General features: G+C 35.8%; 2 protein-coding genes and 1 long non-coding RNA gene across 6 annotated transcripts in view; 1 reads left to right on the top strand and 2 right to left on the bottom strand.

Annotated features, from left to right (window-relative positions):
• The window catches only part of LOC109711276, a gene marked incomplete in the record, with an annotated part of 12544 nt that extends 10570 nt beyond the window's left edge, over window positions 1-1974 (bottom strand). Inside the window, 1 exon segment of the mRNA XM_020234234.1 lies at window positions 1344-1974.
• Window positions 8365-9526, bottom strand: LOC109711331. Its single transcript, XR_002216565.1, has 2 exons — window positions 9118-9526; window positions 8365-8613 (listed from the first exon to the last, which is right to left on the bottom strand). It is a non-coding gene; the product is annotated as an uncharacterized LOC109711331 (long non-coding RNA).
• LOC109711826 lies at window positions 13628-16891 on the top strand. Of its 4 annotated transcripts, none has more exons than XM_020235092.1 (2): window positions 13628-14016; window positions 15647-16891. In XM_020235092.1, exon 2 carries the CDS (start codon window positions 15660-15662, stop codon window positions 16695-16697), a length of 1038 nt encoding a protein of 345 aa, XP_020090681.1. In that variant the 5' UTR covers window positions 13628-14016; window positions 15647-15659; the 3' UTR covers window positions 16698-16891. The 4 variants fall into 4 exon arrangements, with proteins under 4 accessions (XP_020090681.1, XP_020090684.1, XP_020090682.1 ...); XM_020235095.1 differs by lacking the exon at window positions 13628-14016 and adding an exon at window positions 14023-14245; XM_020235093.1 differs by lacking the exon at window positions 13628-14016 and adding an exon at window positions 14023-14251.

The following is a 17045-nucleotide window of genomic DNA, read 5'->3' as shown; positions in this document are numbered from 1 at the left end:
GTATGTATCTGTTTCTCTTGTAATAATTTGTCTTTTTTGGTTTTGGTTGATTTTTCTTTATGGCTTTGGAAAACCCTATTATATGACGCGGGGGAAGGGGAGGAGCCGAGGACGGGGAGGAAACTTAATCGCCTCGTATACTGTAGAGTTTATACGAGTTTAGTGTGTTTTTACGCGTAGGGGGTACATGTCCCGTATCCGTAACGGGAACAAAACTAACGCATCTGAGGAGTGATCTTGACCGTTGAAGAAGAATTTGGAGAGTGCGTGTAACTGTTGATGGACGGTTACGTTTTGCCGAAATCTCCGGGGTTTAGTAAGGTGAGATGAGAATGGGATCTTGGACCGATACGTTCGGCCCATGGGCTCGTATCCGGCCCATTTGGTTAAAAGTGTCCAACATTCAATCTCTTTGTTTGTTTGTCGCCTATTTACACTATAAAATTGGAATAAAATTCATTAATTTTGAAGGGTGTTGTTTATTTTACAGAAATTAGATTCCGTCGTTTAATCTACTTATGATCCAATCAAGCATTAAATTTTAGTTGGCTCATTTCAGAATAAACCATTCAAAACTCTTTCTCACAAACACCTCCCTCTTCTCTCTCCCTTCATCGCTCTCTTTATTAACCAAAACACTCTCTCAAGATCTTAGATATTTATTCCGATTTTCATTCCAATAATGAATCAGACAGTTTTAATGATTCGTCATTTCATTTTCCATGCTAATACAGTCAAATGTTGTTGTATGGTTGATAATGCGTCAACAGTTTTGGAACGATAAATATTTCGTTTTTCTTTCTTATTTTAAGAAAAAATTTCAAATAGTTATAGCAATTAACATTTTATTTTTTTATTTTTGCTTTCATATTTGACTTTAACATTATTCAAGGTGAAGTCAATTACGACGTTTTGCAAAAGTGGAGTTATAAACAATTTTAATTTATGGCGAACCAAATAAAAGAAATGGACACTACAATTAAAAACAATTTTGCTCTCTTTCACTTTTGATGAAAATAAACATGCCCCTAGGATATGAACATTGGTTGGTTCTCTTTTGTTTATTTCAATTCGAATAAATATTTTTTATAATTAAAATTTAATTGACACTACAACAGAATTAGGTTATAGGAACACATGTTTGGGACACTTTTGGATAAGTATCACATTTATGCTAAAACTTAAAAAAATATCTGCTAATGCCTAAATATAAAGCCCAATCCAACCAAAAATAAAAGATTACTCTACTCAACCCACCACACCCAGTCCATTTGGCCCGATTACAAACAGAAAATAAAAAAAAAAAGAAAAATCAATTACCATTTTTTCTTNTATCCAAAAAAAAAAAAAAAAAAATCAACGTACCGTGCACTCACCCGAGCCTATCAATGGATTAAACAACAAAACTCTCTACGCATCCATCGTCGCCCCGCATCAATGCCCTCGAGGGCGCACCATCGGAAACCCTAGCAACCAAAACAGGGACGCGGAATCGATCTCCTCCCCCCGGAGAGAACCAAGTACCGGAAACCCTAGAAAACCCTAGCAAGTTAGTTCGACACCCAAGATCGAGGGTTTGGGATTGCTTACGACGCCGAATAAGGACGCGCCCTTATTCGCCTTCTTATCCGCTATTCCCACTCTTTATCCCAATTCCAGCGGCGGGTGGGACGCGCCGGCGAATGGCTTCGTCGTCGTCGTCGTCGTCGTCGTCGTCGTCGGATTCTAATACTCGGAATAACTCCAAGGGAAATTGGAATTACAGCGAATAAGTTCGCTCTATCTCTTTGATACCTTAAACGCAAGAAGGAGAATTTGGTGTGCGTGTGTGTTTGTGTGTGTGTGTGGAGAGAGAGAGAGAGAGAGAGAGAGAGAGAGTATGTATCTGTTTCTCTTATAATAATTTGTCTTTTTTGGTTTTGGTTGATTTTTCTTTATGGCTTTGGAAAACCCTATTATATGACGCGGGGGAAGGGGATGAGGGGGAGGGTGAGGGGGAGGAAACTTAATCGCCTCGTATACTGTAGAGTTTATACGAGTTTAGTGTGTTTTTACGCGTAGCGGGTACATGTCCCGTATCCGTAACGGGAACAAAACTAACGCATCTGAGGAGTGATCTTGACCGTTGAAGAAGAATTTGGAGAGTGCGTGTAACTGTTGATGGACGGTTACGTTTTGCCGAAATCTCCGGGGTTTAGTAAGGTGATATGAGAATGGGATCTTGGACCGATACGTTCGGCCCATGGGCTCGTATCCGGCCCATTTGGTTAAAAGTGTCCAACATTCGATCTGTTTGTTTGTTTGTCGCCTATTTACACTATAAAATTGGAATAAAATTCATTAATTTTGAAGGGTGTTGTTTATTTTACAGAAATTAGATTCCGTCGTTTAATCTACTTATGACCCAATCAAGCATTAAATTTTAGTTGGCTCATTTCAGAATAAACCATTCAAAACTCTTTCTCACAAACACCTCCATCTTCTCTCTCCCTTCATCGCTCTCTTCCTTAATCAAAACACTCTCTCAAGATCTTAGATATTTATTTCGATTTTCATTCTAATAATAATGAACCAGACAGTTTTAATGATTCGCCATTTTATTGTCCATGCTAATACAGTCAAATGTTGTTGTTTGGTTGATAATGCGTCAACAGTTTTGGAACGGTAAATATTTTGTTTTTCTTTATTATTTTAAGAAAAATTTTCACACTAACGCATAAGAGAGTGAAAAATAGTTATAGCAATTAACATTTTATTTTTTATTTTTGCTTTCATATTTGACTTTAACATTATTCAAGGTGAAGTCAATTACGACGTTTTGCAAAAGTGGAGTTATAAACAATTTTAATTTACGGCCAACCAAATAAAAGAAATGGACACTATAATTAAAAACAATTTTGCTCTCTTTCACTTTTGATGAAAATAAACATGCCCCTAGGATATGAAAATTGGTTGGTTCTCTTTTGTTTATTTCAATTCGAATAAATATTTTTTATAATTAAAATTTAATTGATTGCATCTGAAAATATATAACCCAAATTATTTAATTATAATTTAAAATTAATATATATTATATTATTAAAGAATCAATTATCTGATTAATTCGGATTTTTTTTTAGTCGAATTGAATTACATATGAAACTAAACCGAATCAACTGAGGTGGATTGATTTNTTTTATATTATATATAGGATTAATTAAGATGATAAATCTTTCTAATCTCATTAATTAAAGAATCAATTATCTGATTAATTCGGATTTTTTTTTAGTCGAATTGAATTACATATGAAACTAAACCGAATCAACTGAGGTGGATTGATTTGTTTAATTAATGAGATTAGAAAGATTTATCATCTTAATTAATCCTATATATAATATAAAAGCTAGGATACTATACTTTCAAAAGTATAGAGACCTTCGTACTGTCATATAGTTTTCGATGATATTCAATTTGATGATCGTTTTCGTTAAGCATGATTAACGCTATCTAGAAATCAAATTTTATAATTTTTTATCCTATTTGCCTAATAAACGTATAGTCTCAAAATGAACGGCTGAAAATAAAAACTTTGTTAAAAATAATAATAAAAGGCTTAAATTTTAAATCGAAAATATGAACCTTGCTCTTGATAATAAATAAAAATTTTTATTAAAATTTCACATAATTTGAATTATTTTTTATCATTGAACTTACAAACGTGTTACATCGATTTTTAAAACAGTCATTTTTGAAATCTTTTGTTCACCGGGTTTAAATAATGTCAAAAACTAATAAGATTTAGTTTCTAGATAGTTTTAATAGCATAAATTATGTCTAACAAACTTGATCATCGAATCGGATATTTTATTATTGAAAATAATTTGAAAGCACGAATATGTCCGTACTTTCAAAAGCACATGAGATACTTTATATATAACCTATTATCTTGATACATAATGAAAGTATCTCTCCATAGAAATTAAAATTTAAAAAAAAAAAGAATAGCCTCCAATAAAAGATCGCTTCATTAACTATTCATGCGTCTTTCAGATTCATACTATTCATGCGTCTTTCAAATTCATACTATTCAACTATTCACAAGATAAACGGTAAATAAAGTAATCTTATAGTGGAGATCATCCCTTCGAAATTTTTATTCACTCTCTAGCTTTCCTATCTTTATTTATGAATCTATTGCAACAACCTAATTCACTAACACATATAAATCCGAATTAACAAACGGTGTGAGATAGTATCCATCAAATCCGTCGTTTAATATTTTATTATGTTACCGACCGTCCCTAGAGCAAGTGGCAAAGGGCTTAATGGTTGGTACCCGAGACCCAAATTCGAATCCTAGTTGATTCACATTTCTAGCTAAGTTTATTTTTAAATGAAATAAACGAAGCGGGTAGCGTGCTACCTATCTCTCAAACAAAAAAAAATATTTTATTATGTATAACACTTAGCTCTCACATTTTAGCTGATATTCAGTTCTAGTCTAAAATATTTAAATTTAGTTATTATTATTAATATTTCTGATACCTTTGAATTATAGATTTTTCTTTCCTATCTTATATGAAATTTTCACGGATATTACACCTATTAAGAGAACATAATTAGGATAAACCCATTTTGATTTTGCTGGGCAGGCCCTGAGCTAAGTTTCCTACAACTCTAACCAAATGAAAGCAATCTTCAGCACAAAACTTCTGTTGGCTCCAATTCACTTAGTCCAAAAAATCAAATCAAACATCGAATTTAAATCTACATGTAGTTATTGTCGGATTGTTGGCGCTAACCATTAATCCCAAAAGCTCGCGCTGTTAGAAATACGCAACCAATTCACTTAAAGCGTACAGAAACAGCGCCCACGGCTCTCAATTGTGACTCGGCCTAACCCAGCCTCACGCCACTTCGAACATGACTCGGCCTAACCCAGCCTCACGCCATTTCGAACATGACTCGGCCCACATGGCGTCCCGCCACAGGACAGGATGCTGATCCATTTAAGCCAACAATTATAAGTATAGTACAGTAATAACAACATGTAATTATAGTATAGTTATAACAACGTACCACCAAACAGGCCCTAAGGTTCTGATTGCATGCATGAATATCTTATTTGATGTATGTTTTAGTTGATGAGAAGTGTAATTAGCATTTAAAATGGAATATCATATTCGATCTTCAAATTATTTTTTCAAAATAAAATAAATCATCCCGTATGTGAAATATGCTATCTTACTAAATTATGAATAACAAAACTTTTCAAAAGGTAAAAAAAATCAAACTTTTCTACTTACAATCATAATAAAAAAAATTTATACCCAATAAGTTATTTTTAAATGACTTATTCTGATATCTAAATAAATCCTAAGTTTAAAGTTGGCCCCCTCCTTAATCCAACTAGTTCCAACTTATCTGAATATAACTAGATAATAATGTATCTAAGTTACTTTTAAGTTTTGATTGTTTGATATTAGGATCTTGACCTGATGGGTACAGGATAGGGATCGCAGTTTGGATTGAATAGTCGTTTTCATATCTGATAATCGGTCAATTTTAATTTGTTCCTGAAAAGTTCTTTTTCTTATATATATGAGAGAGAGAACTTAGCTCAAAATATAAAATAATTAAGTTTCGGATTTAAGATTTCAAATACCAACAGTTAAATCTTTCATCATTTGTACATGAATAGTTTTAAATATTTAAATAAATAGTTTTTTTATGATAATTATGTTGAACCGTATTATTTTTTGGGTTAAACATTACCGGGCTTGTAGTTTGGGATTTCTCTCAATGATTACGTGTTATGTTCTAAGTAAAAATGACAGTAAAAATGTTACTCTATCATTAAATGATTAGATATATCAACTTTATTAAAATTAAATCAGTACCCAATAATCAGTTCAATAAAATATTTTGTATTGCCCGAACTCCTCTCCAACAATCAATTCAAGATAGGTTGATTACGTTACAAATAAGTAGCTTGAGAATGAAGCACAACCAAAACAGCACGCTAATGAGTGCAAATCACATATAACAATAAGAAAGAAGCACTTCACACTCTCATTTTTTTTCTTTTAAATCGGTCGAATCGTGAACCATAAATATTATCGGGTCGAGAGTCACTCGTTTAACTGCTTGTTGAGCGAGTATAAGATAATAAAAAATTATTTTTTTATAATTTTATTATATATATATATATATATATATATATATAATTTTAGTATCAAATTTACAAACTTTACTTCTATAATAAAAAAAATAAAATTTAACGAAAATTTTGTAGTGTAATACTAGGAAAGATTCATGATAGGACTAACAAAAAGAACAGATGAAGAGATAAAAAGGAAACTCAAGCATCAAAATCTGCGCAAGAGGTACTTCTGTTATGAGGTACTTCTGTTATGTACCAAGATAGCTTTTATATATATATATACCAGCTATGGTGTTTGTAAAAGTACCAAGCATTTGGTGCTTGTAAGTTTTTTACCGTTAGATCTACTTCTCGGATCATTTTCAACCATTAGATTATACTATTCAACCAACAATCCACTCAACCCTAGGGGACCCACATCATCCTAACCGCATATCTCTTAATATAATGGCTAAAAATCTACAAACACCAATAATTTGGTACTTTTAAAAGCATAGGAGTTTAATTCATATATAGTAGAGCTCCTGTGCTTTTAAAAGCACATGAGCTCTTATGCTTGGCATTTTTTTCACCGTTGGATCGGCTTTGCCTCGAGATCCGTGCGCACTTAAGGGGTGAACTAGACGGACAGCCAAATAACGCCTTTCCTCTCTCTTCTCTCTCTACACGTGAAGCCCCCTCTCTTTTTACCCTCTGGCAACCGAAAAATTCTAGAATGCAACGGATATATTAGTGACGTGGCGTAACAAACCAATCAAATTAATCCTTTTAAGAATATATGTCCCATCATGATTGTAAAAAAGTATTTTTATCATATTTTTGTTTGAAAAGAATGAATGTGATTGGCTTGTTATTGATGACGTGGTGCAAGTGTGACAGTATAGAATTCCTCCTGGCAACCCACCCTCTCTCTCTCTCTCTCTCTCTCTCTCTCTCTCTTTTCTCTCTCTGACAACCCCCCCTCTCTCTCTCTCTCTCTCTCTCTCTGGTTCCCAAACCATTCTTTCTTTCTTTTTTTTTCATTTTCTCCCTCCATCTCTCTTCCTCTTTTCCCTTCTCTACGGTGGTGGTCCGCGCCGACGCCTTCCAGGCCGCAGCGCTACTCGATCCCGAACGAGCCGACGCCTTCCAGGCCTTCTAGGCCGTGCGATCTCTCTTCCTCTTTTCCCTTCTCTACGGTGGTGGTCCGCGCCGACGCCTTCCGAGCCGCAGCGCTACTCAATCCCGGACGCGCCGACGCCTTCCGCATGTTTATCATGTGTTTATAATGTGTAGTAGCCTCGATATGGATCAAAACATATCTGTGTAAGCATAAACACAGATATGAGAAAAACATATCTACACTTGTGTTTATAATGTGTAGTAGGAGAAAAACATATCTGTGTTTATAATGTGTACTTCAAAATTATGTATGCTTACATTAAACTGCATCTCCCAATACTTGGCTGATCAACTTGTCCGCAATAAGATGACCGATCAGTTAGCTAGTCTACAACAGTTGGCCTGCATGCCAATCAGCCTTCATGATTTAGAATTTTCTAATTTCAGCTTAATGTTAATTACAATTATATTACAATCAAACTCAACCAAGGAAATGGGCTGCATCTTTTTTGGGGGCTGATTTACTATATAGATGATAATTTCAGTTAAAGAAGATTTTAAGGTCGCACTTCTAAGGGAGTAACAAATGAAGCATCTCTTCAAGAAATGTCTATCAGAGGTGAATTTGACCCCGCAAGTAGGTATTGGATCAAATTTATCCAATTGGGGGAGGAAGAACCAGCTTAAGTCTATCAGATCTAACCCAACCATCGATAGCTTGCAAAAGGTTGTCCAGTTCATTTCCAATTTCAAACTTTCACACATTGATTCATTTATGCTTCCACAATGTCCAAACTGGCACTAACATAAGATGCCATAGTAGTCTAACAATTACCTAAAATAACTGGGGCTGAAAACTACCTGACTATATCATCTATTTTTATCGAACAAAAACACTGAACAAGGAAGCATGAAACAGCAAAAAGAGATGATATAACGAAACAAAGGAGCTAGCAAAGAATACAGGAGGAAAAGAAAGATTTTGCATGAAGAACACAAAAAGTGAAAGTGCTCCCACAGATGAGTAGTTTCTGTTTCTTAGTCCACAGACGAGGACTATCTACAAGCAAAAGTCGAGGAGATGAGCTTCAATGATTCAGAACAAAAAATGAACCTCAAAATAACAAAATGAAAGCAAAGAAAACGGTGATCTAGAATTGTTATACATATCCAAAACAATAAGCACAAGAATGTTCAGCCATATTAGTAAATGTACAGACTTCATTAACTCTGCAAATACGAGGACATTACATTCTTCTAGGTACTTGGTTTGCTGCATTTACATTCAACCTGGTAGTGACTTCGCCACCCATAGCATTCAAGTACATTTGGGCATTTCTGCATAAAGGAGGTGGAACTACTCCAGAAAGCTATGAAATAAATAAATCAGTGAGCATATTACATAAAAGCAGCAGATAAAATTAACAAATAAAAGAATTGCCTCTTAAAGATAAATTGTGACAAGATCCTCAAGATCCTAGATGGATCCTTAAATAAAGCATAAAGATTAAACAACAACAATGCACATATCTTAGATGGATCCCCAAGATCCTATTTTGATGAGATTTTTTGAGAATACCCCAGATCAATTATGGGCTTTGTCAGAAACCAAACACTCTAATTCAAAGCATACTAATCCAAATGCAAATACCAATGAATACCCCAGATCAATTATGAGCTTTGTCAGAAACCAAACACTCTACTTCAAAGCATACTAATCCAAATGCAAATACCAATTTCTCATAAGCTTAAAAGGGAGAAATTTTACAAAATCAAGTGCTCAGGTCCAATTAATAAAGAATCAAATTTTGGTTTGACAATGACATATGCATAAACACAAAATCAGAAGTTCCCATAATAACCGAGACGCTTACCTTCGAGATCTTCACGAGAACGGCGCCGTCAGGGGTCGGAGGTGCGGGAACCGCCGCAGTTGGAGAACTAAATCCTCAGATCGTTGCCCGGGATCGATCCGAGTAGCTCACGGGGCCGAGGGAGCGCGGCGCGTCCGGGAGCGATCCTATAGCACGCGGGCCAGAAGGCGTCGACGCGAAGGGGCGCGTCCGGGAGCGATCCTGTAGCGCCGCGGCCCGGAAGGCGGCGCGGAGGGGGCGTCCGGGATGAAAGGGAAAGAGAAAGAGAGATGGAGGGAGAAAAAGTAAAAAAAAAAAAGAAAAAGATCTGGATCTGGTGGGGGAACCAGAGAGAGAGAGAGAGAGAGAAAGGAGAGAGAGAGAGAGGGTGGGTTGCCAGAGGGTAAAAAGAGAGGGGGCTTCACGTGTAGAGAGAGGAGAGAGAGGAACGGCGTTATTTGGCTGTCCATCTAGTTCACCCCTTAAGTGCAGGCGCGGATCTCGAGGCGAAGCCGATCCAACGGTGAAAAAATGCCAAGCACAAGAGCTCCGTGCTTTTAAAAGCACAGGAGCTCTACTATATATATATATATAATATATATATATATATATATACGATGTGATGGCTACAATCCTATCGGAAGCACGGACCTTCGTGCTTCCCAGCTCATTTTCGATGTTCTGATTTTCGAATCCGTCGATCGGTTTCCGTTAAACTTGATCTAGATATTGAACGTACCTAGAAAACTATTTTAAATTTATGATTTTATGGATATCATTTGTGGCCTAGTGAACTAAGGGGCTCATAAATCAACTGGCTGAAATAAAAATCTTACATAAATGTAAATAATATACATTAAACATTTATAATCAAAGATATTCGCTCTTGTTTTATAGAGTATAAAGAATTTTTCTATCAAAATTTACGGAGTGATTTTGATTATTTCTACCACAAAACAACGTTAAACTTGCAAACGACTCACTACGGTCATTGAAATTAGTTGATTTTGAGCCTATTCAGATCACTAGGCAAATGAATTGCTTTCCAGCTCGTTTTGATGTTGCGACTTTCCGAATCGTCCGATCGACTCCGTTATAACTTGAATCTAGACGTATTTGAGTACCTAAAAATAAATTTTATTATTTTTCAGATACTATTTGTGCCTAGATGATCGAATGGGCTCAAAATCAACAAATTCTCAATGGCCGTATGAGACCGTTGAAGTTTAACACGTGTAGAAATATCCAAATCATGGACAATTTTGATAGAAAATTCTTTATACTATATAAAACAACATCAATATCTTTGATTATAAATTTTAATGTCATATTATTAATCGGATTTTGTAAAGATTTTATTTTCAGCCGTTGATTTTGGCTCATTCGTCTCACAGGTAGCAAATGGTATCGAAAATAATTTAACTAAAAACCATTCTATAATAATGTTTTCTAGTACTCCAAAACTGAGATCAAGTATTAACTGGCGCGCCGATTCGACAATCTGTCAAATGTTTGCGCAAACTCGAAACGGCTGAAGCGACGGAAGGCTCCGTGCTTCCGATACATGTAGCCTATCATAATTTTGTGATTAAATAATGTAAATGCCATATTATTATTATATTATTATTATTATTATTATTATTATATATATATAGCTAATTGCTACTGATCCATTAATAGAATAGGAAAGCACTTGTCCATAATCTAATTTGTTCTTGATGATCATGATTCCGAATCGATGATCGGCAGCGTTGAAGTTTGTCTGAGTATTTTGAAATATTAAAAATTTAAATTCAAAATTTTGTATAGGTTTATATGGTAATCAAAGATGTCGTAAATCGACAATTTTTTACGGTCATATGAAGCCGCTTGCTTGTTTAACGGTGTAGAGCAATCCAAATTGCTTGAATTTTTGATAGAAAATTCTTTATACTATTTAGATAATGTTTGATAACTCTGATTACGAACTGAGAAAGTCTAACCTTATTTTAAGAAGGTTATTCATTTATGACCGTTCATTTTTCAACTCTTAAGATGGACTTGATAATGATTTTTAAATAATACAAAATTTGGTTTCTAAATATTTCTAATTGTGTAGATCAACTTCAACGGTGCCAATTATCAATTTGAAATTCCGATCATTCAAATCGACTTGATAGGACAAGGGTCCCAATCCTATTAATAGGATAGTAGCCGGACCCTATATATATATATATAGAGAGAGAGAGAGAGAGAGAGAGTTGATCTAGGATACTTTTACAAGTATCATCCCCATATTGCTATCACGTTTTTAGCCATTGGATCTATTTTTTGAATACAAATAGCCCTTGGATCAAACACTATTCCACCTACCACCACTTACCACCACCTACCACCATCATCTCAACCTCACATCTCTCCATCCAAGGGCTAAAAACACACAAGTATCACCCCCATGATACTTTTACAAGTATTCTAGCCGTGCTCAATTATATATATATATATATATATATATATCTCCTAAGTTTTTAAAAGTACTAAGTTATTTGTGCTTATAGATTTTTGGCCATTAGATTAAGAGATATGCGGTTAAGATGATGTGAGCCCCCTAGGTTTGAGTGGGTGGTTGGTTGAATAGTATAATCTAACAGTTGAAAATAATAAAAAACGTAGATCTAACGGTAAAAAAATTTATAAGCACCAAATACTTCGTGCTTTCACAAGCACCATAGCCGAACTATATATATATATAGAGAGAGAGAGAGAGAGAGTCCAGCTATAATGCTATTAATAATACCAAACACTTGGTACTACCAAGTTTTCTGTCATTAGATCTATTCTTTTGATCATTTCCATCCGTTAGATTATACTATTCAACCAATCACCCACTCAACCCTAGGAGACTACTATCATTCTAACCGCACAATCCTTAATCCAAAGGTCGAAAACCTAATAGCATCAATAATTTGGTGCTATTAATAGTATTCCAACCTAGTTCTATACATATATATACAGGTTAATTAAGCCAATAAAAAATAAAACTTGTAATATGTTTACCCAAATAAAATACATGTAGTTAAAAATAAAATACTTACAGGTACCTTATATTTACGATTACATTCAGCCAAACGGCTGATAGAGTTGTTTGATTTGTATGTAATTATGGCTAAACTGTAGTAGTAATCGAATATAAATCCAAATAAGGATTTTGTTTGATACATTTAAATTCAAGTATTACAATTGAAACCATGAGCAAATTAGTTACAATTACAATTATATTATTTGGAGAGATATAAAAATAAATAAATTTCCTCCAAACTGTTTTTTTTTTTTCTTTTCTTTTCTTTTCAGTTTTTTTTTAAGTAAACACACTATCTTGTTCTCTCACTCTACTCTCCGCGGAACCAAATATTTTTTTAGCAATCCTTTATGTGCATTTCTAAACTTGATGTAAATCTTATGAGAATATAACTATAGAAGTATTTTCATATATCTTTCTTAAGATATTTTTTAATAGGCATAATTACTTATATACCCTTCAAAATTTTGAAAATATTTAATTTGCCCCTACNCTTTACTAATCTTATCAATTTTTTTAATTAAAAATTTGTTTAAAGTTTTGTGAATATAATTTATCGGAAGTATTTTCATATATCTTTCTTAAGATATTTTTTAATAGGCATAATTACTTATATACCCTTCAAAATTTTGAAAATATTTAATTTGCCCCTACTTATTTTTTGTTTCCAATATATCTTTCACATGTTTCTCCGTTATTTAAAAATACTCCTATAGTTACTATCTATTAAGTTATTTCGGATTAAACGTGAGTAAAATGTCTGCCAGAGTTAAAAAAAAAAAATCAAAATACCTTTTTTACTCTTAACTTAGAAGCAAATAAAAAAAATTGGTAATTATAGAGAGGTATATTTGAAAAGACAAAAAATCAAAATACTTCTTTTACTCCTAACTTAAGAGCAAATAAGAAAAATTGGTGATGGTAGAACGGTATATTAGAAAGGGCAAAATAGTAATTTTACAGAAACAACGGCTATTGCTAATCGTTCACTAACAGAATTTAACTCTAGTAGTATATTTCAAATAACTTGAAACGTAAAAAAGATATTTATAATATTAGCTTTCTAAAAACGGTAAATCAGAAAGTGAAAAACTTTTTAGAGGTATATAAATAATTGCCTCTTTTTTTAAGATTTAGTTTAGCATTGAGATCGATCTGACGCTATTAGATAAAATAGAGTTGCTGTAAAAGTATATAGAGATATGCTTCTGCGTTCTCCCGTGAAATCGTATAAAATATATCATAACCGACTCACCGTGATATGCAGAATGCGATATTACGTAAGAAAATAAATAAGGTATTTTTCTAATATACTTTTTTACCGTACGTAATATAATTTTACCGTAATCCCAAATAAAGCCTTAATCCTATAAACTATTGTATCATTTTATCCATTATAAAATGAAAAAGTAGTTTAATTTCTATTTCCTCAGAAAAAAAAAAAAGGGGGGGGCAAAAAGAAATTCTCCCAAAAGCACCAACCCATTTCTCGAACTCTCTCTCTCTCTCTCTCTCTCTCTCTCTCTCTCTCGGGCGCGAGATTCCACTCGCCGATTACTGCGAACCCAAGCGTAGCCACGACCCCTCTCTCTCTCTCTCTCTCTCTCTCTCGCCGCTGTTTCGAGAATCCAAATCCATTTCTCTATTCATCGCCACTCCCCCTCTCTCTCTCTCTCTCTCTCTCTCTCCTCCCCCATTCTCCTCCTCCCTCCGTATCTCGCGACTCCTACGGAGGAGCGAGCGCTCTAGCTCCATCGATCGATCGATCGATCGATCGTCTCCCTCCTCTCCCGCGAAACCCTAGGCGCGGCCCTCCCCCTCACTCTCTCTCTCTCTCTCCTCGCTTCGCTCCCCATTTCGAGGTACTCCTCTCGCTCCGAACCCTACGATTATCTCTTTTGTGGGAATCGCGGATGCTTCGTGCTTGTATTGGGGAAGCTGGGACCACCGGTGGCGTCGAAACCAAGCCTTTTTGTTTTTTTTTTTTTTTTTTTTTCTCTTTTTCAAAACCCTACTTTTTCTTTTTGCGCCGTGCCCTTTTTGGAGACGTGAGAGATCTCACTAGTCGATGTTGAGATGCTGAGATCGCCGGTGATTGTAGGGTTCCCCTTTTCTTTCGTTGTTCTTTGATTATGATGCTTTTTATTTGATTTTGATTTTATTTTAGTTCAATCTGTGGGTTGTTTTATTCTGGGAGAACACCATCTTGTTCTGCATCTATCTGGTGTTCATTTGTGCTTTTCTTAGTGAAAAGTGTATTTGATACGTCTCTTCTACTATCTCTGGAGGTAAAGTTGGTTTTTTTCCTATTTCTCTGCCTCGTGTTCCTCTGGGCTTTGCATCCTTGCATGCTGGATATTGCTAGAGATCTCAGAGCTGGTTGATCAATGGATGAGTAGTGAGAGATGAAGAGCAAAGTGTAAAGGAATTGTAGGAAATTTGAAGATTAGTGAGGGGTATAGGACGAGAGAGGAGCAAATTTAGCATATCATTTATTAGAAGTGCTCTATAGAGCTTTATACTTATGGTTTGATGACCTGCATGTTATGTTTCTGTTTGTTAGTAAACTTACTCTGCATGTTCGTCGATGGTTTTCTAGCACTGAATTCTATACTTCTCAGAAGCTTCTTATTACTGCACTAATCATTGCCTTGCATTCGGGGGTCCTGTTACCTCTGCATCCACCTGGCTACCTTGCCAACCATGAATTCTTGTTCTAAACTTTCAAAGCTATCATCATATTCAAATTGTCCCTTGTTTTTCACTGTTGTATTACTCAACTTTTATTTTCAGTTATTTTTGGCCAGTTGATTAGTTCGATGTTGTAGAAATGCTACAGAGAAACACCAAAAGCCATGGTTAATCCTCTTTTCAGGGTTTCTTATTGCCATCCACAACTTGAACATAGATTTTATGAGTTTCATTTTTGCACCTTATTCCATTTTATGGCATTAGTATATGTTAAATTGTGGTTAGCCTATTTCATAACATAAGTTTATGCGACTTTTAGTGACAAATGCTAAGAGATGCCTAGAGATTATGCACCGTAACATGATTAAATAATTTCTGTGAGTAAACTATAGGTTAAAACAGGATACCCTTTTTCCATTGTACTACCTCCTATCTTTACTTAAATTCTACTTTCTATGTGGTGAATATTTGGTGTTTAAATGAGAGATGCCCAGGTTATATTACTGTAGAGGCCAATTTCGACAGTATTTACATGCCTTTCAATTTTTGGGTCAGCCCATATGTTATATGTTATGCAGATATTCTTAGGTTTTGTTTCTATCAGCTTGAATGACTTCTACTCTATTTGAATTCCACCGTCTCCCAAGAGAGTATGGATGCTTCTCATTGGCTCCCTCGTATAATTTTAATCACATTGGCTCTTCTAGCTGTAGGATGTGTCTTTTCTGATCATTTGTAATATACCTTGCTTTGGCTGTCTGCAAAATTAAATCGCTTAGGCCTTGCAATTATTATTGGCAGATACTCCGAGAAAATGGCGAGAAGTGCACGGGGCCGGAGGCTGTCAACTCGCCAGCTCAGGCCGACTCCCTATCCCATTCCTTCCTATAGCAGGAAAGCCGAGAAACAAGCCAGCCGAAAGAAAACACCATTAGCCTCTTTGGAGAAAAAGGACTGGGAAGATGCCACCTGCTCGGTGTGTATGGAGTACCCACACAATGCTGTCCTCCTACTTTGTTCATCCCACAACAAGGGCTGCCGCCCGTATATGTGTGGGACCAGTTACCGCCACTCCAACTGTCTCGACCAGTTTGAGAAGGCCTACACTAAAGAGACATCCCTCAACGAGGACTCACACGCCAATAGTAGTCTTTCCTGGCCCCCGAGTGAGAAGTCCGAAGTAATGGAGCTTTCATGCCCTTTATGCCGTGGCCAGGTGAAAGGCTGGACGGTGGTGGAGCGAGCTCGAGAATATCTTAATACTAAAAAGAGGACTTGCATGCAAGATGGCTGCTCGTATATGGGGACTTATAAGGAACTTAAAAGGCATGTGAGGTCCGAGCACCCTTCTGCGAAGCCAAGAGAGGTGGATCCAGTACTTGAGCAGAAGTGGAGGACGCTGGAACATGAAAGGGAGAGGCAGGATGTGATCAGTACAATTAGGTCAACGATGCCGAGATCTGTGGTATTTGGGGATTATGTAATTGAAATGGGTGACAGCGATGGTGAGAGTGATGAGGAGATTGGCGATGCCAACGGGGACTTTCGAGGAGGGGGTCGGGGTATTAGCAGGAGCATCCTGTACTTTTTATTTAGGGAGAGTGCGAGACTCATGAGGCTTCATAGGGAGAATAATAATAGTGCTATTGAAAGTAGAGACGAGGATAACAGTTATGCTCCCATTAATGGAAGTGGTGGCAGTGGTGATCTAAATGCTGCTTATCCATCGGATGATGATGACGAGGTTGATCCGGTTATGGCACGAGGGGGAGGTATGGGTGTTGTGAGCTCGGAGAGGCGGAGGAGACGGCGTCGCAGGAGCAGGGGAAGGTTGGTCATGCATGTAGGCTGAGTTTCAGGGGTTTGGTCTTGTTTGCTAGTAGGGGGAGGAATACAAGCTGATTAATAATAGCTGATGACTGAAAAATATTCATAAGCTTCTCCATTGATTTACTGATTTGTGGTCATTGGGTAAAGAATGGAATTAAAAGGTCTTATTTTATCTGTGAGCTCATTGGTTTATATCAATGCATCTTTTGTTTCATAGTTGCCAAAAGAAAATTTCACACATGTTGCTGCTCCTTTTTGTTGTGTGGACTTTTTATTGCACTGCACTACACTGCTCTTTAGTGTCATGTTAGATCTTGATACTTGAGATCTGTGTTTTTCTCAGAAAATTATTCAGATTAACTAGCACTTA

Source organism: Ananas comosus, linkage group 6 (assembly GCF_001540865.1).
Source record: "Ananas comosus cultivar F153 linkage group 6, ASM154086v1, whole genome shotgun sequence".
NCBI classification, from domain to species: Eukaryota; Viridiplantae; Streptophyta; class Magnoliopsida; order Poales; family Bromeliaceae; genus Ananas; species Ananas comosus.
This window is presented reverse-complemented; position numbering and strand designations above follow the sequence as displayed.

Coding starts and splice junctions, on each gene's coding strand:
- LOC109711826 (XM_020235092.1), top strand. CDS start 15,660: ATGGCGAGAAGTGCACGGGGCCGGAGGCTGTCAACTCGCCAGCTCAGG.